Source organism: Cupressus sempervirens, chromosome 1, assembly GCF_028749045.1.
Source record: "Cupressus sempervirens isolate cs-2001-9-10 chromosome 1, ASM2874904v1, whole genome shotgun sequence".
Lineage (NCBI taxonomy): Eukaryota > Viridiplantae > Streptophyta > Pinopsida > Cupressales > Cupressaceae > Cupressus > Cupressus sempervirens.
The window spans coordinates 897593672-897618035 of record NC_143118.1 but is presented as its reverse complement, the minus strand read 5'-3'; the positions used below and the strand labels follow the sequence as shown (position 1 = coordinate 897618035).

General features: G+C 33.3%; 1 protein-coding gene across 3 annotated transcripts; it reads left to right on the top strand.

Annotated features, from left to right (window-relative positions):
- Nucleotides 1–11378: 11378 nt before the first annotated feature.
- LOC149580751 (scarecrow-like protein 15) lies at nt 11379–16347 on the top strand. 3 transcript variants are annotated; one of them, XM_089793419.1, is made up of 4 exons: nt 11379–11568; nt 11817–11885; nt 12585–15046; nt 15854–16347. In XM_089793419.1, exon 3 carries the CDS (start codon nt 12911–12913, stop codon nt 15029–15031), a length of 2121 nt encoding a protein of 706 aa, XP_089649545.1. In that variant the 5' UTR covers nt 11379–11568; nt 11817–11885; nt 12585–12910; the 3' UTR covers nt 15032–15046; nt 15854–16347. The 3 variants fall into 3 exon arrangements, with proteins under 3 accessions (XP_089649545.1, XP_089649529.1, XP_089649538.1); XM_089793403.1 differs by having other exon boundaries at nt 11532–11708; XM_089793412.1 differs by lacking the exon at nt 11379–11568 and having other exon boundaries at nt 11715–11885.
- Nucleotides 16348–24364: the final 8017 nt, after the last annotated feature.

Sequence of the window (24364 nt, the reverse complement as noted above, 5' to 3'; positions counted from 1 at the left end):
TGTGTGCCTTATTGTGAACCAAACAAGAAAAAGGAGAAGGGGGAAAGGTCTCTTTGTTATAGGGGATGGTGTTGAATGATATATCAAGTGTGTGCAACATGCTAGTCAGTCCATCGAGGAATTCAACTTCAAGGGAACTCCATGTCCCAAAAAGAAGAATGGAAAAGCGACCCATGCATAAGGATGTGTGTGTCCTTAAGGGATCAAAACAAGACTGCGCTTCCCAGACTATTATTAGTTAAAAGAAGGGTCCAAAAATAAGGACTAGGCCTCCCAAACTATCAATAGTTTAGAGAGAGATCCAAAAAGAGACCAACTCCCCAAGAATTGCCAATAATTCCCTAAAAATAGAAGGAAAGAGCGCGAGAGTGTAAACATGAAATATCAATGCATAGATTTTGGGTATACCTTAGAAATCATGCCAAGCACTAAAGGCTAAAGTAATCCAAGCTATACACAAAATCTGTATTTGTATTCCATGGTCAAAGGATGAGTGAAGTGTATGCCCCCATGTTAAAGCTATTGCAAACACCTTAATGGTAGCAATGACTTTAACAGAAGCATGCATGCATCCACTAAATAATGTTTCCACTATAACATGACCCCAAGAAGAGAAACATATCAAGGGAAATAAGCACATAACACAAAGAGAGAACACAATGGGATCTACCAACTTTGGGGTTCGTAAGATTGTATGATAACATGTAATATTGTATCAGGTATGAAAATATCATCATTCCCCAAAGGAAGTAGAATTACAACATAATGGATGAAAATACAAAAAAGAGTTACAAAGAAGAGCATTTTTTGGGCCAATAACATGGAGACCAAAAATAATCATTGCTACCATATCATAAACAACCAAGAATATTATACAAGATCACTAGTACAAACAATAGCACAAGTACGACATAACATGTAACAACATATAGAAGAAAGAGACACAATAAAAGAATGTATACAATAGGGTGATTAATTTGTCCTCTTGAGCTCCATGAAGCAACAAGGATCATCTAAAGGAATCAAATCAAGGCATATAACAAAAACACAACATGGGAGAAAACACAGCACAAGAGCACAAAGACCACCATGACAAAATGGGAGAAAACACAACATGAGAGAAAACGCAACACAAGAAGAAAAATATTTTTCTAATAAGATTCATGGACTTGGTTGTGTTGTTCTAGTAGTTTTGATAAATATACTATCCATTTTATACATCTAAAGTGACATATTATTGGTCTTGTGGTAGTGTGTGTAAAGTATTCTTAAGTAGGTACTAGATTTAGGATCAATGAGCTAAATCATTAAATACAAATGTATATGTTTTTGATTTATGGACATCAAGTACATTTGGTGTGGTTGACATTTGTATGAAAGGATAGCTATATAAATAAATACTATCTTTTGTAATTGAGGAATGATGAGAAAGTGGATTGCTATGTGAGAGATTTAGTGCAAGCTTGAGAAGATTATACTTGATGATGATATGGGTGAGTTGAAGCTAAGAGTGAAAGATTTTGATTAGATCAAGAAGATATATGCATATAGTGTTATAGTGGATCAAACAATGAGAAGACCATAAATTATATTTATTGTTGGATGTAGTAACTAAGCTAAATAGTAGAACTATTTCATGTAGGTTCAGATGCAATCTTATCAATTTGTGCTTTGGCTATAAAGCATTTTTTTTGTTGCATATATATTGTATAAGGGTGGATCACCTAATTGGAGGTGATACAACATGTAGTGAGCCATCTATAGAAATTACCTTAACTAATATTCATTCAATGATAATTTTTCTCTATGCAATTTTATCAATTTGGGTTTCCATGTAAATTTGGGTGTTCTTTGTGTTGGTGATTCTATACTTTCATGTGGATACTTGTTATAATGGTTATTTTGGTTATAAAAAGAACAAAAGACAATATAGTTATATTAATCATTTGTATGGTTTGTGTGCTTACTAACACACAAAAATGTTTTAGAGAGTGTTTTGGAATGACTAGCTCACTCCCCTCTTATTTATTTTGCCCGCTCAACAATTGGGATTAGAGTTTGGTCCCTTGGAGATAGAGATCAACAACTTGAGGGAGATCTTGGATGTTTAAATAGATGGAAGGAGAATAATACACTGATGAAGATTGGAAAATCATGATGAATGACATTAACAATACTAAATCAGAGAACAAGGAGATAAAAGAAAATATGGAGGAATCTAGTGCACGTATAAAAACGACGAGGGTTAAATCCATAAGTTCAAAGAGAGACATGATGAAGTTAGATAAGAATTTAAATAATGAAAAGAAAAAGTAGAAAATCTAGAACATGAAGTAAAAGAAAATGTATAAACCCTAAAAAAGAAGCAAAATGACAAGATACATACTAAGGGATTTGTAAGAAATGGGCTAAAATATGAAATGTTTTAGGAGAACCAAGTAGAAACTAGATATCCAAAAAGTAAGGAATAAAAAGATCTTGAGGAAAATCTCAAGGATATCATCAAGACTAAGCTAGATAAAAATGGGAAGCTGGAATTGGATTTCAAGAGCATGAGCTCTAAAATAAAGATTTGTGAGAGTCGTACTATCTTGGATTAGTTATCATCACTGTAGAAGAGTCACAAAGATAAAGAAGGATTAGGGTTTACTATTGATTGATCAAATCAAAAGGATGAAAGAAAAGATAATATATTTGAAGATGAACCAAGGTTGAAGTGAAAAGTAAGGTAAGATACCAGAATACAACTATATGAAGGTCTTCGATAAGGAAGCCAAATGCTTAAAGATAATTGTATTTTAATGGTTATCATTATATTTGTGAGAATTCTATTAATAAGGAAGTTGATTATAAGATGAGAAAGAAAAAATCACATTCAACACTTTAGTTTTCATAAGTTTGGTCATAAAGCATGTCAATGGAAAAGTCAAGTTTCAAACTAGGATTAGAGGAGTGTATTGAATAATATATTTCGTAGGAATTACTTTGTGTGTCACAAATATGACCACAAGGCTATTCAATTCAAATACAAAGTTTAACTAGTAAGATTTGGTAAGAGAAATTATAGTTGTTTCAAATGTGGACAGATTGGTCATTATCTAACTCATGTAGATTGGGTAGTAGTTTGGTAAATAGTGGAAATGATAATCATGTTGCAACATTAAGTGAGTTTCATAAGAATAACATAGAATGAAGGCAGAAATCAAATAGGTTGGAGAGGTTGGTGGTTTTGGATCCTAATACTAGATTTTCTAATAACTAAGATAAATGTTTTTACTTAGGGGGGATGTTGAGATGCTACATCATACACCTCCCCTTGCTCCAAAGTGATACCAGTTACAACCAACATATTTCTAGTAGAAAGGATGACATATTGATAAACACAGTTGTTTTGGTTGACTGATGTGCACAATACACTTTGTTTACATAAACAAATGTTTATTTTGGTGATATTTTTAGATCATGGCTATAAAGGAAAATATTTGAAATCATTTAGCAATATTGAAGAAAGAAAGAAATGATTTTTTGTAGAGGAAGCTTGAAGAGGGAAACTTATAAGTAATGATGGGGTCTCAATTGGTCGTTTGGAGTGTCAAGTATCTATAATGAAGAAATTGAAGAAGGTTGAGATACAGGAGTTTGATTATAGAAGAATCAAGAAATTGGAGTTTGGATTATCAACAAGGGAATATAAATCTTGGCCTATATATTTGCAAAATATTCTCTAGTGTGATGATCAATATTGTTTTTCTTTTCTTGGTGAGTTATTTTCAAGGTAAAAACCCAGTCTTGGACAAACCCCATACAATGATGGAGGGAGTAATTAGAGTTATTATGGGTTTGTGTAGCATTATAGAGTTACTTGGACATAAGACAATATGTTAGAAGGAGGTAGAAGAAATTACTAAAATTGGTTTCAGTCAGTAAGCCCTCCAAATCAATACCCTTTAAGATCTAGTAGCAAGGTATTTAGCTTATGGAATTTCTCACAAAATCAAATTTTGGAATTGTTGTGGTGCCACTTCAACATTGGCTTTTTATATTGCACATAATGTTGTTATAAAGAATGTTCAAACTAATATATGTAAGATGTTTCTGAGAATATTAATTAAAATGTGAAGATGTCTATTAAGGGTGGCTATGGTTTTAGATTTGGTCCATTGGTCATGTGTTTAACTTTTTATTTCATGAGTTCTCTACCTAGTAAAGATAATGTAGAGTGAAAGACCAACATCCCTATCACTAAATAGATTTGCATATATCTTAACATTTTGGAAAATATGGTAGATGCTTGCAAGACTTATTTTATGTCTTTGCACTAGAATTTTTTTTTAGGTTTTGTGTTTACTGGTGATGTACCAATAGGTCATGGTGAGGAGGGTTTCTCTTAAGGTCAGAAAAGATTGGATGTTTATGTCTTTGGTTCCTCTCTAGAACACAAGAAGAGGATAACATGTTCTTAAGAAAAGGAAATTGTTAGCATTTTGAAAGATGAAGAAGAAGAGGCTAAGAAAGAAAAGGAAGGAGAGGTGGAGAATGATGTGGTTTCTCTAGTATAATCTAATTTTGAGGATTCTAATGTGGTTTGGAATTTTCTAAAAGATGGTAAATATGATATGATTGGTGGGGTATGGTTTAATTGGTCATCGGTGAACACAACTTTATTGGAGAAATTATTGATTGATCATTTGATCAGTTAGAGGATTATTGTGTTAAGTGTGTTTGTTATGAGCCCAACTGAACTAATCTAAAACATTAAGACTAGTTTTATATATTATGATGTGATTAAGAGGTTTATTAAGAAGAAATGTAAAATTGAAAAGCGTAAAATTTATAAATTTATCACTGAAATAAAGGGCTATGTGAAGGAAATCATGAAATATATATTATCTTCGGTGTCCTGGTATTATAGACAATTTTTGAGAAAGATGTAAAGTTATAAAGAAAGAAATGAATGATCTTGGGAAACATATGATTTCTTCGAGGACAAAGAAGAAAAATAAAGGATCAAATTTGGTGAGCTTAGGTAGTTTTATTACTATTACAAAGATATAGATAATAAGATTTGATAAAAACATTTTTGTTAGTGAAGGATATGGTAGAGGTCTAGTAGGAGCATGTTATTGGCATCCTTGTTGATATAGAAGTAGGAAATTATGAATTTTAGCTTCAATCTCTAGAATGGAGTTGATATTTAGACATATTGGTTGAGCATGATAGTTAGTGTACCCAGATGAGGGCTACTATTGCTTTGTGGAAGAAGGAGCTTTCTTCTTTGAAGGAAAGGTATAAGAAAGTATTTTTTATATAAATTTTTGTACTTATTTGACTTTCTTTGTTCTATTGGCCCCTTTCCATTACGAAAAAAGGGGGAGAGAAAGAGAAAAATAAATATGAAAACATTGCATCTACCTAGGGGGACTTTTTTCAATTGTGAGTAATTTGAATGATCATAATTCTTTTAGCTTTTGAAGTATTTTGTATTTTTACATCAATGCCAAAGGTGGAGATCTTTAGATATATTGAGACATTTTTGGCATTTTTTGTCATTGATGTCAAAAGCTTTATACCAATATTTTGGTATTATCAGTTGGTTGTTGGTAGTTTCAGTTATGTACTTATTAGTTGGTGATAAATTATCAAAGGTTTTAGTTACACAACAAAAAAGTTCAATGTAGACAATTTTGTTGTTCTATGACAAGTGTACTTAGTTTTACTTATGGATTACACATTTTGGTATACATGTATGGTTTTGGATATTTGTTTTGCATATTTTTTTTGTATCAATTCTTATTGATTGTTGTACTTATAATGCTCCTCTAGGTGTTCCTAATATCTAGATAGCCACTTAGTGTTAGAGTAAAAGGTTAATTTAATTAAATTTATTAAATTACCTTTACTCCCTTCTTAATATTTCCCTTTATGCACTTGCATTTCCATTTAATAATTAATTAGTAGTTATTAAGTGTCATTTGCCTCTTAGGGTTTCCCTTTTAGGTTTTCGTCCTCCATAAGGATTGATTAGTTGTAAATTCATTCATTTTGTTTTGAACAAGTAAATTCAATCTACTTGTTTATTGAGCAAACCCTTCTCTCTCTTTGCCTTTCTTACTTCCTTGTAACAGGTAATTTGCATGCAGTATATCTAGGGATCTATGAATTTGTTCATCATCAAATTGCACACTTAGTTTATTAAATGATTTTGATATATTGGTTATATGATGTTCTAGATATATACTATCAAGTTTCATCTATTAGTAGGTTTATATATATTATGTTAATCAAGTCATAGACTTGATTGTGGTGTTCCAACAATTCTATTAAATGTAATATGCATTGTATACATCTTAAGTGTGACCTATATTTGGGTCCCATAATAGCACATTGTAAAGTTTTCTTAAATAGGTCCTAATTTTAGGATTAGTGGTAAAGTATTAATTACAATTGTCATTTCTTTTTTATTTAGATCCATCACACATGTTTGGTATGGTTGACATATATATGCGAAAATAACTGTATAAATAAAGAAGATCTTTTGTATTTGAGGTATGATGAGAGAATGGACTGATATGCAAGATATTTAGTGTGGGTTTGAGAAGTTTTTTTTGCTTATGGTGATGTATGTAAGTTGAAGCTAAGAGTGAAAGATTGTGATTAGGCCAAGAAGGATTTGCATATCATATTGTAATAGATTAGACAATGAAATAAAATGAGAAGATTAGAAATCACATCTACTATCAGATATGGTAGCTAAATAGTAGAATTATTTCATGCATATTCACATGCAACCTTATTAGTTCATGTTTTATCTCTTTGTTGCTGCATATCTATTGTATAAGTAGAGTAAGCTTGACTGATAATGAGCCATATGTAAAAATTATCTAACTGGTTTTGCCTTAACCAATGTTAACTTAATCAATGTTCGTATCATGAGAATTAACTTTCATGTTGACATATGTTATAGATGGCTCATGTGGTTCTTAAAAGAACATGCACTAGTTGATTTATATATCTTAATTATTTGTATGGTATGTGAGTTTACTGACATAACAAAACTTTTATTTTGGAATAAATGGTTCATTCTCTCTTAGTTATTCAACTCTTTCAATAGAGAGAGAAAGAGAAGGGCTCAAGGATGGCCTAGAGGAAGGGAGAGTATTGGATAAGGGGAAGACTGAGAGGCGAGAAGTCTATAGATGTGACCTAGAGGGAGGGAGGGAGGGAGAGAGAGAGAGAGAGAGAGAGAGAGAGAGAGAGAGAGAGAGAGAGAGAGAGAGAGAGAGAGAGTATTGATATGAGCATGTTGATGTTGAAATTTGAATTTTTGAAAATCTAAATGATTGTAAAACATCTACAATGTACGTTATAACTCCTGTAGTTATGAATCTAGTCTCAAAGATCATATATAAGAAAGGGAAAATACATATTTAAATGTGGCTTACACTTAAATAATATATTTCATGTATATATACATGTTAAGGGATTATTTGGGACTTAATAGTGTAAAAATGCATTTTTTTCATTTGACAAATGTGAATACGGTGTGTACCATATATGACTCATACTATATAGAGAGTATCTTTTTTTTACATATGATGCATACCATATATGGTGTACACCATATTCACTACTTTGGGAAAAATCGAGCCTTGGGGATCCAACCCAAAGGCTTGGATGCTTCTAACATGTTTGACACATATTTTTAACTATCTATAGTAAGATAGATTATCCATACAAAATCCACCTAGTTATTTGAAAAAAAAATCTATCATTTTCTATTCTCTCTTGCTTCAAAACATTAATTATTTATTTTGAAAACTTTATGAGTAGCAAGAGATTGGCATCAAAAGGACTTTTGAATGAATGTCCCTTATAGAGTTAACTTTGAATGATATTCTTCAAAAAAAAAAAGTCATCTAAAGGAACCCATCTTCATTAAAACTCCCTCTAACAAAGGTACTTCATTTGAAGGTATCTTGGATTATTTTGGATTCACCTAATTGACAACTTAATTTAGTACTGGATGACATAATGGTCAACATTTTCATTGTTTTGTTGAGTGCACCTAGTAAACTAATATAATATTTAAACTTTGTACAAGAACTTAATTTTTTAAAATAACTATTAAAACAAAATAATTTTGTTTATTTATTTTTGGATAATTATTTAGTTTTAACTATAACTATATCTATATAAAAATGGATTTAAGTATTTAATTTTAGATGGTTTAATCTTATATTCTTGTAATTATTATAAAATCATGTGTATGCATGTCTTTAGTTTATATATATATGTGTGTGTGTGTGTGTGTATAATAAAATAAAAAATCATGCTTATGCATTTGGTTAATGAAATTAAATACTTAAAAATAAGTTCTTCTTATTCATTTATTAAGTAGAAATACCCTCTTATAATGAAAATAGCAAAACTACTCACAAGTATATTTTTAACATTCAACCATATTTTGTCAATTCATGTAAATGGTAAATATTTGTAATCTATACTTAATTAGTTAAGAAATCACAACATTAAACATTTAAGAAAAAATATTATTGACCATGCAAGAGAGCTATTTTAAAATATACATACTTATGAAAAGATTATATACATAATTATTTTCACAAGTATGTATAAACTAAAAATCACAAATGTTCAAGATTGTATACAATATAAATTTATAATAATTTATTTATTAAATATATTTATATTACTAATGTAAATAAAAAATGTTTAAATATTTAATAATAAAAATAAAAAAAATCTACAAAATATTTATTAATATTTTAATAATAATATCATACATCTCAATATAGGCAAGAGCCTACAACAACAGTAACTTGTGAGCCTCTTATGTGGGAGGTCTTGGGTTTGAATTCTTGTAACACAAAAAAAAAAATTTACAATAAATAACAATAATTAATCTAGATTTCCGCCTTGATAAGATATTTTGAATTATAGACATTGGTTAATGACACAACATCAAACTAAAATGTAATCAAAGAAAACAGCCAAATATTACTAGCTAGTGGCAACATATGAAAGTGTACAAATACATGAAATGTACACCGTAATCAGAAAAAAATCAACCAAGCTTTGCACAAAATTGCCACGACTGAGAGGCATTTGCCATGATGGAATAGACAAGGTCAAAAGGAACTGATTGGCAAGCCGGTGTACAGACTGGAAAAATAATTGTATATTGAAACTCATCTGACGCGTACAATTTTCTCAATAATAAAAATAATAAATGTTTGTTTGTGGGTAAGGAAACGCGTCAGTTGCTGCCCTCTTCAATGTCTTGCAGCACTAAATTAATGATAACATAATGATGTCTGAAGACATATTTTAAGGCCGGCATCATAACGTCTCAAATTAACTCCCAACATTATAATGTCGTATGACACATATGGGCATGGTGCGCATCATGTGTCTATGCATGCGTGCCATGCTAATGATGGACTGCCATGCACCATGAACATTACTAATAATATATTTTATTTTTCTCGCCGGACTTGAAATGCACTTTTCAGATGAGCAGAGCGAACTTTCGGGGTCCGGTCTGTCACATCGCCGTCGTAGGATGACACACGAAACACACAATGCATGCTTGGGACGCGTGAACGTTTTCAGTCTCCGGGCCCCACCACTCTCCTCTCTCAGCTAACCCTTCAATCAAACCACCGCAAAGGGATATATATATATATACGCACTCTTTTTACACTATGAATTTAATTTCAATTTTTACTGTTTAATAATAATAATAATAATAAACACAAATGAATTAGTAATAATATCTTAAAAAATTACAAGGTGAAATGTATCTTTAATGTTAATAAATTATATAATGGAAAACATAATTTTATTTGAATTTTTAAGAGTAAACATAGTAATTTCAATTGATTAACATGTTTTCTATTGATAAGTAGATAAATAGGAGATGTTTTCCATTTTTAACATATCATTCAAAAAGTTAAAAGTAATATGCAAATGTAAATTTTGTTTAGTTATTTATGTTTCCAAACAAGCAATATAACATTTTTTTAATCAAAATTATTATTAATTATTAATTATAAATTATAAATATATAATATTTTTAGAAATTAATTGATATTATCATAATTATATTAATGTCATCATATTTTCACAATTCATTAGAAATGAATGATAAATTTTCTAGAATTTAGATTGTGTATAAATTTTTAACATTACAATCTAAATTTAAAAAAAAAATATCACAAATTTTATAATCATGTTTTTGATTGGATTGTGTTTGATTTTAGACAAAGTCAAATGTGGTTAAACAAAATCTTCTAATAACTAATTACACAGATTGTATAAATATATTAGTATCAGCTAATTGATATTTCAAATAGTAGAAAGTCCAACATCAAACAGAGCATGTCAATAAAGGGAGAACATTTCTCTTCCCCCCTTCCTTCCAATAGGGTGTTTATTATGGTGGATATCATATTCTTTGTTATTGCTATAGGATTCAACTATACCATTTTGACTCAATCTCATCAACTCATGATACATAAGTAATAAGTTCACAAGAACTTATCTTTTATAAGAATGAATGAAACACTAATACTCAATAGATAGGAGTTCTAGCTCATTGGCCGATCGTGATTTGGAGAGCATCATCTCATACTGCATTGTTGTTCGACTCATGTTTATCCAATATTGCTCTAGTGATGGTTAAGTCTGATGCAATGAGCATAACGCCATATCATTTTACATTGCTAGCAGACTCATGTTTATCCAGCATTGTTGTAGTGATGGTTAAGTTTGATGTCATGAGCATATTCTAGTGATTATGCTGTAATGATGTTGTTTTATGCTATAACGTTAATGTTCTAAATGCTTTGTAATTCTTAAATACCTATTCCAATAAAAAAGAAAACATTAATACTCAATACATATTAGTCGTGAAACAATAGACTTCATCCATTCCAATTTAACTTATGTTTTTGATTTAAAAACAACCAAAAACTAGAAAACTGGCCCTTGATTTAAAAAACAGCCAATTTAACTTATGTTAAATTAATTATTAATTTTTTAAAACCTAATTAAATTTAACAATGCAACCAAACAAACTCAAAATCTGGCCTTGCTTAATTCTACGCTAATCTAATAGGTATTCTATGTACATAGTGGGGGTAATAATCTATCCCTTAAAGCTCCTACAATTTAACAAAGCAAAGATAGTACTTTCGAGACTTATAAATAAAACAAAGATACTACAAAACGTGGTTTTAATGAAGGGGGAAAATATGATTGATTATACAACAAAACTCTTTTAGTTAGTGGGTAAGGAAGATTAATCCATAATCCAAAATTAGGGGGCTCTATTTATTGTTGGGAATTGGGTCGAAAGAGATGGCAGGCAAGTTGCAAAGGCAGCAACAGTAACAGTGGCCGGTGTTGTCGCCGTCAGTGAAATTTCATTTGTTTTTGAATTTAATCGATAAAAAGTACAGTCACATATTTTCTGATATTAGTAGGGGTCCTTTGAACACTCAATGACCTTGACTGTCCTCATTCATCCGCCCTTGTTTCACGCACCAAGTGAGTGAACAAGAGTTTATCCATTCTTCGCCATGGATGGACTGATGGGTGTTTTTTTTCTCTTTAGATTATTTTATCCACCAGTTTTATCTCCACCCATGAATGCAGTAGGAGCTATATAGTAGCCTCACATAATTATTGTATGTAATGAGAAGCTTTTCATTTTCCTTGACCTCTGAGGCTTACATGTTTCAGGGGTAAAATTATATGGTTGTGATTTTCATGATTTGTTTTTCTCTATCCTACAGCCTAACAAGCACGGACTCTGGTTTCATTTGCATCTTCAAGCTCAATAGTTGCTTCTAGTTCGTCTCAAGGTAATTTGTTGTTTATCCATCTTTCCTGTTCTTGGGAATTTGCGTTCTTTTATATCAATCTTTCTTTTTATTGGTAATTCGAGTCCTTGATCAATGTAATTTATCACAATCTTGAAAATTTGCATTTGGGTTTCTGTGTACTCCATGATTTGCACTTGGGTTTCTGATTTGTATTTGGGTTTCTGGTTTGCTGTATAGTTTGAAATTATAAGGGATTATATCATTTGAGCCTACCTCGCCTTATCATTTGCCCTTTGTGAATGCATTATTTTACCCCAGATATGATCAATATGGTTTTGGGACATTGCCGGTTGGTCGTGACATATTTTGGGGAAAATGGGTATGCAAGGTCTCCCGCTTGTTTGGTTCTAGTCACCATTTTTGGCTGTATTGTTCTTGCTGTCGTTCAGCATTAGTCCATTATACTTTGATTGAATCCCCATTGTTATTGTAGATGCATTCTGCATGTTTTGTTTTGCCCCCATTGATGAAAGCTTCTAAGGCTTTATGTAAGTTCCCCTGGTTTGACATAACGGAGAATGAATTTGTTTGGCTTACTGCAGCATCTTCCTATTCGTTTAGATGAAGTGACGTTTTTACATTCTCTGGTTATTGATATGTTTGCATGTATATTCGTTTCTTTCATGGCTGTTAAATTAATCTCTTCAATTTTTCTCGTTCTTTTTTGGCTCCTTACAGTTGTGCACCCAAAGAATTGTTGTTGGTATCAAAGGGCTCCAAAGATATACATCTCTAGTGGCTTTGGTGAAGTTACTTTTAACCTACAGAATTGTTGTTGGCCTCGAGAAGTTACGAAGCCCCCACCATTAGTAGTTTTGGTGAAGTTGCTCCGAACCAGAAATTTGTTGCTGGTCTCGAAGAGCTCCAAGCGCTCCCGCTTCAACGGTTTTGCTGAAGTTAAAACACTGAACCAAATAACTTCAGTATGTTAATGATTTTTAGATAAAAAATGGGCTTGGCAAGGTCGTTATAACTAGGGAAGGATTCAGCAGAAAGTGCCCTAAATGAACAAGATGTTGAGTAGAAATCTTGATACTCGTCCATCCCATCTCAATCTCAAACTCTTTCAGCCTAATAGCCCGCAAAATCAGGCCACTAACAAGAGATTTTATGGAAGAAGTGAATTTCAGACTGAACCCACTTCAGTTCTTGACATTCGCAGCCCAAGCCCAACCTCTACTCTATCTTATTCTTTTGGGGCGTCAACAGATGCTGCACATTATCGGGAAAATGTGTGTGATGTGCAGCCATTGGATTGCCTTAATTTAATGGATTCTAAGGATGCAGCTGTTTGGCAAATCCAAAACATGAACGGAAATGTGGATGAATTTCAACATGCTGAAACAGAGAATGTCAATGCCAATGTATCAATGGGAATGGAAGATTTGGAGAACATTCTGTTGGAGTCCCCAAGCAACGAGTCTAACAGTAATTCTCAACTGCCTTGTTTAATGGTGGAGAATGAGTATCCCATCAAAGTTGAACCTGGCCTTCAACAGCCAGAGTTCAATGAGACCATTGCTAGCCACCACTTTTCTGAAGATCTCTACAATAACACCGAAGCTAACCATATGGCCTTCTATGGAGACATGATAGGGCACCCGCTTCCTCCATACTCATCTGCAGCTGCACCGTGTATACCGAGTTCTATATTCAGCAGCCATTGCCCCAACCCCACCTCCCAATTCAGCCCTGATTTCGATTCCTTCAAGATGCCTATGGATGAAAAACAGCCATCCTTGCATCTTCCATATAATGCTACCCCGGCTTATCCTGAGAAAAGTGTTATTTTTTCTGTGCCTGATGGAGCTCAAGCTTACATGGGCACTTCTTATGCAGGCTTTCCAGATCTTCAGAAGTCATTACAGTGGCAACAATTACAGCATCAGGATGTTCAACCTTCATGGAAAAGTATGATTCATAGAGGCATCAGAAACCCATTACTGCCCCAAGTAAAATTGGAGTGCCCTCCACAGAGTGTCAAATGCAAGATGGAGGCAGAGGAGTTTCAAGACATGTCAATGGTAAGGCAACTACTGGAAGCTGCAAAGTGTGCAGAAATAGGGAGCATAGAAATTGCACAGGCGATATTGGCGCGGCTCAATCAGTACCTCTCCCCCCATGGGAAGCCACTTCAGAGGGCATCATACTATGTAAAGGAGGCACTTAGTGGCCTTATATCACTCCAGCAGAATCAAGCAAATTCATATGTTAATCCTTTCCAACTAGTTCAGAAGATCAGTGCATGTAAAACTTTTTCTGAATACTCGCCAATCTCACAATTTGCCACTTTTACTGCTAACCAAGTTCTTCTAGAGGCTTTGGAAACTGCAGACAGGATTCATGTCATTGATTTTGATATGGGCATTGGAGGACAATGGGCGTCGTTCTTACAAGAGATTGCATCAAGGCCAGCAGGACCTCCAGCTGTAAGGTTGACAGCCGTAGGACATGAATCAGTGGAAATGCATTTGATAAAAGATAATCTATGCAGTTTTGCAGAGAAATTAAATATACCATTCACTTTCCAGATAGTTGAAGTTCCCCAGAATGAATATCTGACTATTTCAATGTTGCATCTAGATGAAGAAGAGACCGTAGCAGTCAATTATTCTCTTTGGATGCAGGGCTTACTTTCAAAAGACTTTGTCACTAACCTTTTGAATCTGATCAAACAGATATATCCAAAGGTAGTGGTGGTGGTGGACAATGAGAATGAACAAAATGGAGCTTCGTTTGCACAAAAATTCCTCGAGGCTCTTCATTTTTATGCACTGGTATTTGAATCTCTTGAGGTTGTGAACATGAATATGGAGAGTGTGGAGATGATAGAAAAATTTGTTATGGCACCTAGGATCTGTGATGTTGTAGAATCAGCTTATAAAAGACAGAGAGAAGGAGAGAAACTGCCTTATTGGAGAAACATGTTCATTTCTGCTGGCTTCTCTCCAGTGGCGATGAGTAACTTCACCCAAAAACAGGCAGAGTTCCTAAGTAGGAACAGACAACTGCGATTCGGGCACTGCTTTGAAGCAATGAAGAAGCAACAAGAGCAAATTCTCCTCCTTGGTTGGCAACGACGAGCCCTTGTCTCTGTCTCTGCTTGGAGATGTAATGTTACTTAATCATGTATCAACTTTGTAAGTTTTCACAGCCTCTAATGTCTGCTTAGTGCTTAGGTTTTGGATAGTTAGGAGCTCGGAATCACCACATTCTGGGAATCACCACTTGCTGGGATTCGGAGTAAACTATCGAGTTCAGATTAATGCTTTTGTAACAACCTCATGTTCATAAAATCTTGCTATTTTATGTCACTAACATCCATTAAAATCTACCTCTCTCTGATATATGGGATTATATAGTTGATGTAACAAGGTAAACGTCCTCTGTCTGCATATGTTCTTTCAAGTAGACTCTTTGTAATTCAAATTAAGTCCTATATCAGGACTAATATTAAGTCCTAAGTTAAGCTATGAGCTCGAATTCACCAGATACTAGGAATTGGAGGAAACTACAGTTCAGACTAGTGTTTCTGTAACAATCTCATGTTCATACAATCTTCCTATTTTATGTTTCTAACATCCATTGAAACCTACACCTCTGATGTATGGCTACGAAGAACAGCTGTTTGTGAAATTGATATAACAATGCAAACATTTTCCATCTGCATATGTTCTTTCAAGGAGACTCTTTGCTTCAGTCCTCAGGAAATTCAAATTAGGATGTATAACTATATATCAGGATTAATATAAAGAACAACAATTTTCAATCATCTTTCAATTCAGAAAAATAACTGTAAGCCATTGTCTTAGTTGTACCAACTTCAGCATATGGTGTGCTCTGCAACTGTTAGGCCAAATATGACAAGATTCTTAGGGCATCATTTAGCTCATCATTTCTGATGTTTACCTTAGTCGATGAATAACTCTTGAATTGACAAATTGCAGGCACATTATATTATACTACAATTGGAGGGTCTCTTAATTTTGCTGTGGCCATGAAAATTCCTCCCCAAAAATGCCGAAGGAAAGTTGTGGTTACTACTCCTATGAGATGATTTGTGCTCCGAGAGACTCCATTAAACTTTCTGCGCAGACCTCCTTTTTGAGATCTCATTAACGCTTTATTTTGTTCTCATGTCAAAGTTCAGAAATGCCTTTATTTCAAACCTTGTCTTTGATGCGAACCTGGGCTTGATGCCTAATTTTGTTAGACAAGTGGTTGTTTTAACCTCAAGCCTAATGTTTGACATTAGTTCTTGTTACAAAGGTTCCATAGCAATTTCTGTTCACAAATTAATTCAACGTTACACTGCTCTAACCTGTGCCTGGGGATAGTTGGGGTGCTTTCTGTAACGATGACATGCATGCAAAATCTTGTAGGCATGTTTATCACGTGTATTCAGTTTATGAGAGTGAATTCAAATGAAAGTATTCTTAAATTTCCGTAGTAGAGTAAATCTCCTAATACTGTTATGCTCATTCGGGACTTGGGAATGTTTTCATTGTATCTTTCAGTTGCATGGATTAATTTTAACAGAATAGAATACGCCTGTAGCAATAATATCTGCTTGTATCAATGTCTTAACTGATCTTATTTGAAGGATTGAGGGTTAGCAAAATACAAATGAACAATTTAACATTCAAAACAGACTGAAAATATTTTAGAATTACAAACTCATAGTTATTTAGATTGATTGGACAGGGGATCTTCATTGAAATCTTTCTTTCATTCATTCAATTTATCCAAACCAAAATGATAGTGCTGACTAACTTAAATTGGTGAGATACTCCATGATTGCTTTTTAATTAACCATGGCGTCTCAAAGAAAACCCTGATAAATAATAATAATCATTGAATGGGGTTTGCTCGTCAATCTATCTATTTACGTGTTTTTAGAAGAATGATTGTTCCAGGAAACCACAATTAGTGATCCTTTATAGTATGCCTGAAAAACGTTACAGATATCTAATTTCCCAAAATTCATTTTTAGGTAGTAGTCAAAAGATTTTTTAAAAATAGTAATATATTGCATATTTTTTACTTAAGACAATTGATGTATAATTTTTGGACAATTAACAATTCTTTTTTGTTTTTGGCATTTTCTTTCTTTGTTAGTTTTATTCTTCTTTAGGTATCAAATATTAAACATCTTATGTATAAGTTCATTAAATATGTTTGAAGGTATGATTTATGTAATATTTTATTTTATATATATTTATGTTTAATATGAAAGAAAATAAAGTATTTTTCAAGAATTTTAAGATTAATTAAATATAATAGATAATAAATAAATAGGTCTAATATTAAGAGATGAGTTTAAGGAATTTAGTTGTGCATGATTGATCAATATAAGCCTATGGTTTCACTTCATAATATGTAGTTTAACAAGGATATAGAGCAAGGAGAGGTAGGCACTTAGATTAGAGAATGTGGAGGGTTGTATGAAGTAAAGGGTATGGTTCTATTATGGAAATCCAAGAGTAAAATAGGGGTCTTAACTGTTGTCAAATTTGAGCCGATTCATGTTTGTAGTGATCAGAAGATGCTTAAACCTATTTGTTGTAATTGGATTGAGTATTTGAATAGGTGGTAGCTCATTGTTTATCTAGGGCTATCTCTCATACGGTATTTTTTAGGTGAGATACCTTTTAATCCATTTTTGTTCTCTCATGATGATTTTTTGTTGTTGTTGATTATTAACCTATTAATTGAATATTATTGCAATTTATGTTATAGGGGTATTTGAGTATTTTCTTTCTTTGTGGAACTTGTGACTTAACCAAGTTCATCACCAAAATATAAAATTGTTGTCCTTTGAAGTAATCCATTGTTAACAAAATGTTGAATAAATATGTATTGTAGTTTATGATGTAGGGAGTATTTATGCATTTTATTTCATTGTGAAACTTGCATCTTTTCCAAGCTCTTCCCCACCAGGAAGGTCAAGTTAAGGAAATATGTATTCTTTGCAAAGAGACATTGCATTTTATAGGTGGAAAAAAGAATCAAGAAGCAAGGAAAGAAGACTCCATAGTATTATTTTGGAATATTTAAGCCTTCTTTGATGAAATTGTTGTTTTGTAGTAGCCAAAGTCTTAATTGTTTAGGCACAATGGTTCTAAATGTGTATAAGAAAATTTTCCAAAATGATCCAATTTTTTGTCCCTTAATAAGAAATTAGAAAATTCTTATGCAATTGAGTACAACTTAAAGAGATTTAGAGTATTAGTTTAAGCATTGTTTGTGTTTCAAAGTGACTATGGTGTGCAAGTCGTAGGGTTGTCAAGTTGTGAGATTTAAAATAAAGGTCCCAAAGTTTAAACTCTGGTTTGGTTCAATAAGCCCAAGATTCTTAGATGTGCATCCTATGATATAATAGGCATTAGCAACTAAACTTCTCATGTGTCCTTTTGTAGAATATTGTTATTCTTGTCTTCCTTTGCAAGTGGATATGATACCAATTAATTTTCTAATACAATGAGATTCTTGACCATGCAAATAATAAACATGTGAAAGTGAACAATGTTGAGAATGTGGAAGGTAATAATAATGGGGAAAAACCATTGAATTCACTTGATTATAAAAGCTTATAAATATACACAAACTCTGTCCCATATTTTAATTAAAAATGAAATGAAAGTGATACATGATGATCAACCATTTCTTACATATTCTAATGAGAGGAAACTATGCATGATAAACATAATGTAAAGATCAAAAACATGTCACAAGATGACACAAGATATATCATGGGAAAATCTTCAAGGGGGTTAGTCATCGAAAGGATAAACATTCATGGTATTATTGAGAAATAATAGATTATAATATGTGTGTGCATGTGCACTTTAGTTTGTGCGTGTGCGCGTGCGCGCATACACACGTGTACGTGTGTGAGTTTACACACACACACACACACACACACACACACACACACGTGTGTATCTATGAAAATATGCATAAAACCTCTTATTCCACATGTAGATCTCAAATACAACCTCTCAAGGTATTCGTTTCAAATGGTCAACATAAAAAGATCAACCCAAAATAAGTCAATTTACAACCACACCTATTTGGATAACATTAAATATAGAGATCACATCATAGGACAAGATTAAATCGATACTAACATCTAAACCAAGAAACAAGACTATTTTCAACAAGGAAAATCCTTCTTATCTCATCTTGACTATGAAAATAAAAAGAACACAACTTTGAATGTTGATTTAACACCTAAAATATCATCATGAAGAAGCTCCCCTTTTACACAAATAACCAATGCACAAATGCCAAAGTATACAACCCCTATTGATAAGGCTTAAGTTGACCTTTAAATGTCCCTAGATTGCCTTTTGGAATTTCATCAAATCCATTTTGAAGGTAAATATGTCTGTTGACATCTTTGATGGAACAATTGCTAAAATGCGATCTTCATTGGCAAGAGAGAAGTCTCCTTACCTTCACTCACATTACAATTAATTTGAACCAATCTCGTTGTGCATACTTATATTATATGTAATCACTCTCTTGGACCATAAAATCATTTACTCACTAACCTCACTCGGGAAACCCATAAAGCAAGCCTCCAATGCATAGAATATGTAATGTCCCCAATAAACTAAAAGTGATTTAATTAAGTTAATTTATTAACTGGTCCCAAATTAAAAAATATCATGTGGACTACTTTCATTAATTAATTAATTTAATTATAAAATAAAGTAATAAGATAATAAGTAAAGTTATGTTGGCCCATTTAAACCTTCCAAATACTTCTTGGAGCTATTTATAGGAGGTGGTTGAGATCATTGGCAATCAAATTGTGGAGTTTATATTCTTGTGTGTTATTCTAGTTGGAATTCAGTGTTTACAATTTTAGAGATGCCGTCCTCCCTATTCTAGCACTCATAGTTTCTATTGGAGTCACTTCTCACCTTAGTTTTCTTGTTGATTCAAATCCCGTGTAATTTTGGATGTATTTATCATGTCTATTTGATCATTAACTATACATTCCTATTACTCTATGTTGATTTGTGATATATTGTTGAAAATAATTTGGATAAATTAAAGATAAGTGATTGTTGGTTAACACTGGATACAAATAAAATCTCAATTAGTATACATGATAGGGGAATCAAGTACTGAAATGATGACATTGCTATGAGAGCTAACAAGAGGAGGACAACAACTAAGTGAGACCCTAGGGAATAGACAAGAAAAATTTAGTAAGACTTTGGCAAAGGAACACAAACAAATTATTAGAAATACAGGTTTTGTTGGCACTTGAATGTACTATTTATGTGTTGTATTGATGACAACATATGTTTATGTGATCATGACAAACAAAGATTATGTACATTATAGGGTGATTATTGGAAAAATGAAGTTGATATATAAAATGATAAGCTATGCAAGCTTAGATTTGTGTAGAAAGATGAGTATAGATATATCTATGTTCATTTGATTTTATATCGAGTTCTGGATGGGTTACAAATCATCTGGTGAAAACTAGTCATAGACCCATGTGAAGGAAATAATGTTAGAGATGGTGGGATATTTGCTATATCTTATTAGTGCAATGGAATTAATGTTAGTGAGCTTAGTTCATGGTACAAGACTTGCTTGTGCACCTATGCTTATGATAGCAAGGCTTAGAGATTATTCTGGAATGTTCACTATTGTGAAACTGTAGTACGTTTAATTGGAAGCCAACTGGGTTGAGGAAACATGTTGATTATCATTGTAAAATATATGAATTGTATGGTAAACTGCAAGGACCTAAATCTAACACTTGTAAAGATGCTTATGAAGGCATGTATGCCTTAGTATGGTCCTATGAAATTTAATGTACATTGGAGAAGCTTTAACAAGCCAACATGATTAGTTTTGTGAGAGTATAAAGGAAATATGTTTTCCTTGGTTGTAAATCATCACATGTATCATGTGTGTTTTCAATTGATGCAAGCTTTAAGGATGGATGAATAGAGTAGAGAAGAGATTGACTTGGTTGATTGTGTTGAGATTTAAAGGAACTATTTTGGCAAGTAAGTTGCAGATCATGATATATCTTTTGATAAGGATTTTGTACTGAATGCGCTATAATTGGCTCCTAACAGGGTCACATCCTTTCATAAGGAAGATATATATTAGTACACTATCTTGTGGGTGCCATCCCCATTAGGGTTTTCCCTCTGATCAAGGGTTTCCCTAGTTAACAAATCATTATGTTATGGTGTGTGGTTTTCTCTTCTTGTGTATCATTATTTTAATTGTTGGAATTGGGACTGATAAGTTTGGATTTAGGCTTAATTGCTCACAACTAATCCACCCCCCTGGGTTGTGTGTGGACTTTACTTCTTAACAATTTCTATCAGAGCATCAGGTCCTCTTTGAGAAGGAAGCTTTACATCTTGAGGAGATTCATGACTTACAAGAAGGAAATTTCATTAAAGTTTGATGGAGAGTGTATATGAGAAATGTTAGTATGCTAATAGAAACCAAATTTAAATAAAGCTTCTACAAACTAAACAAAATTCATAAACTTCAAGATAGACTAAGATGAGCTCTTAATTGAGAATATGAGCCATTAATGGGCTCTCTCAATAAGAAGCTCTCTTGTTGAGTAGCTTTGTCTAAATAGATAGGATGTATGCTCAAGCTTTATGCTTCAAAAAGGGCTTCAATGGATGATTGTGGATTTTTGGTGTGGATAGATGGCTTTAGTATGGATTTGGCTCTCAAAATAGCATTATAACTTTACTTCATGGATTGTGTTATTTTGCAAAGGGGAAGGATCCAATTTATAGGCAAGAGGCTTGAGGGATTGAGGGCTAAGATGCAAGGATGGGAAAAAGCTTATGGAAGGCTCAGATTGCATGAGAGGAGAGCACATGGATTGTGCTTCCTTATAGCCAATCAAGGAGTGACACATGTCACATGGTGAGAGGATGGAGGAAAGGGCAAGGATGAGTCAACAAAGGAGGCTCAAGAGATAAAATCTTCATAAAGACCCTCATAATGACTTGTAAGAGCAATAAAAGGGCTTGTAAGAGTCATTTATGACCTAGTGGACTTCATAAAGTTTTATGGTTGAGATATTTTGAGGGTGATGAGAGCAAATTCGACTTGGACTTGATTAGAAATGTTTTAAGCTTGTTTAGGCTTGTGCAAATGATTAGAGGATGGATTAGGATGGTTTAGGATTAGCTTAAGGATAGGCAAGTGGATGGCATTTAATGAGGGTGGGTGAAGGAAGAGATATTTGTTAACTTTGGCTTGGGTTAGGAAGTTTTAACTCATGTTTAGGGAATGTGACAAGGTTAGGAGGGGATTAGGATTATGTTTAAAGACATCTTCTAGAAGAGTCTAGATTTTGGAGGAGGATAAAGACTTTCTAGAATAGTCTAGAATTTCCTAGGATGAGGATGGAGACTTTCTAGAAGAGTCTAGAACTTCTTAGGATGAGGATAAATTAGATTTTTAGGAAATAAATAAAGTTTTATTTATTTCAAGGGTTTGGGTTGAGGAGATATTTATTAAAACTTTTTTAATAAACATGAGGATTAATATTTAATTTTAATTAAATATTTTGAGTTGGGATTAGGGGTAGGAAATGATGGGATTAGCCTTTAATCAAAATTAAAGAAGGATTAGAATATTTTGGAAGAGGTTATTGGTCATAAGGAAATTGGCCAATTTTTGGGCAAAAAATAATTTTTTTATTTATTTTAGGATTTTTGGTCAATTTATTAATTAAATAATTAATAAATAAGAAAATAATGTTTAAATAAGATTTAAACATTTTTGGGAGGGATTCCTTAATTAAATATTTTTAATTAAGATAAAAGGATTTAATGGCATAAAAATTAATTAATTAATTAAATAATTAATTAATTAATAAATGATGATGTCATCGGGAATTTTTCAGAAAATAAAAATACTTTATTTTCTAAAGGATTTTTAGGTGTCTACATTTTGCCCCTCTTTGATGTGATGCCGCAAGTGGCATGACATCAAAGATAAGAAAATAAGATGCCCAAGGCTAGAGCAGAAGAGGAGAGAATGGACTATGAGATGCCCCCTCAAGAAGGCAGCGGGGAGAGAAAGCGAGGCTTGGTGGCTTCTTGAAAAATACAAGAATCTGGGATGAGCAAGGAGACTCAAATTGGATTAAGAGAAGAGGTTGAATTAGCTCAAACTCTCACTATGGGAGAATGATAAAGGAGAATCAGATGCACAAGAGGAAGCAAGCTTAAGACCTTAGGGAAGGTGGAGGATGAAGGAGCAGAGCGCTATAAAAAGGAATCCAGGATAGGGAGATGGATGAGGGGATTATAAAGCTAATGGAACAGGATTTCAAAGAGTTAGATTGGCGGAAGATGGGTTTTGGAGATCCCTAGGACTAGGATTGTGGATCTCAAAAGATGAGGCTTGGTGGGTTGATTTGGATTGGTGGATCCCTAAGACTAGGATTGTGGATCCCTAAAGCTAAGAGTGATGAGTGATTCAAAGAGATACTGATGCATCAGCTAGGGTAGGAGAGACAGATGCTAGATATGGGTGGGGGATAATGGAGATGAAGGAAAACCATTGAAGCTTTTTGAGCGGGGGATACTTCAAAGAGAAGTACCACCATGTAGTTGAGCACTAGATTTGCTATAGGACTATTGGTTAATTGCCAAGGTTACCAAGAACATCAAGGCCTTTTCACCAACCGTCCAAAGGACTAACTAACTCAAAACAAACACACAAGGATTGCCCCAGCATCACACATGAATCCTAGAGGAAGCAGCGTGGAAATGACACTGGAGAGCCCACAAGCAGAAAAGAAAAACAAACGAAAGACCTGATCAAGACCTTACACTCTAATTGCCCCATTCGCAGCATACCATGATATGGAAGATCGTGGCAACCTTGAGGAGGGAACAAGGAGATTGCTTGGAAAAGATACTTCAAGACCCAAAAGGGAAGATCCCAAATCAAAAGAAAGTGAAAATCCAAAAGAGAGCCGTTTGCCAACGAGATGGGTAGGACAAGGCACTAACGGACCAAGATCAGACATGAGGAAAGCTATATCCTGCAAGGACCTATTGGAGAGCACCGAAGCTGGTGGATTTGGATGAGTGATGCATCTGGCAAGCTGAACTAAGAAAGATAACACTTTGGTGACAGGAAATCTAGCTAAAGGATGCATTGGAATAGCTAACCAAGATGTGTGATGGGTGCAAGATGCTGATCGAGGACAAACTGACATGAACGCTGGATAGATACAATGGTACTAAGTTAAAGAGGATGTACAAGCTGATGGACCAAGATATGTTACAAATGTACAAGTTTGTTCATGTTTTGGTTTTTGTGAGATGGAAATGTTTGTGAAGGATGGGATGTCTATAATAGGTGATAGGTGGATAGGTAGATGGTTTGCGAAAAGCTTAAGGAAAATGGAATTCTTTGGGTGCATG

Excerpts from the sequence above, each read along its gene's own strand:
- LOC149580751 (XM_089793419.1), top strand. The coding sequence starts at position 12,911 with ATGAACAAGATGTTGAGTAGAAATCTTGATACTCGTCCATCCCATCTC.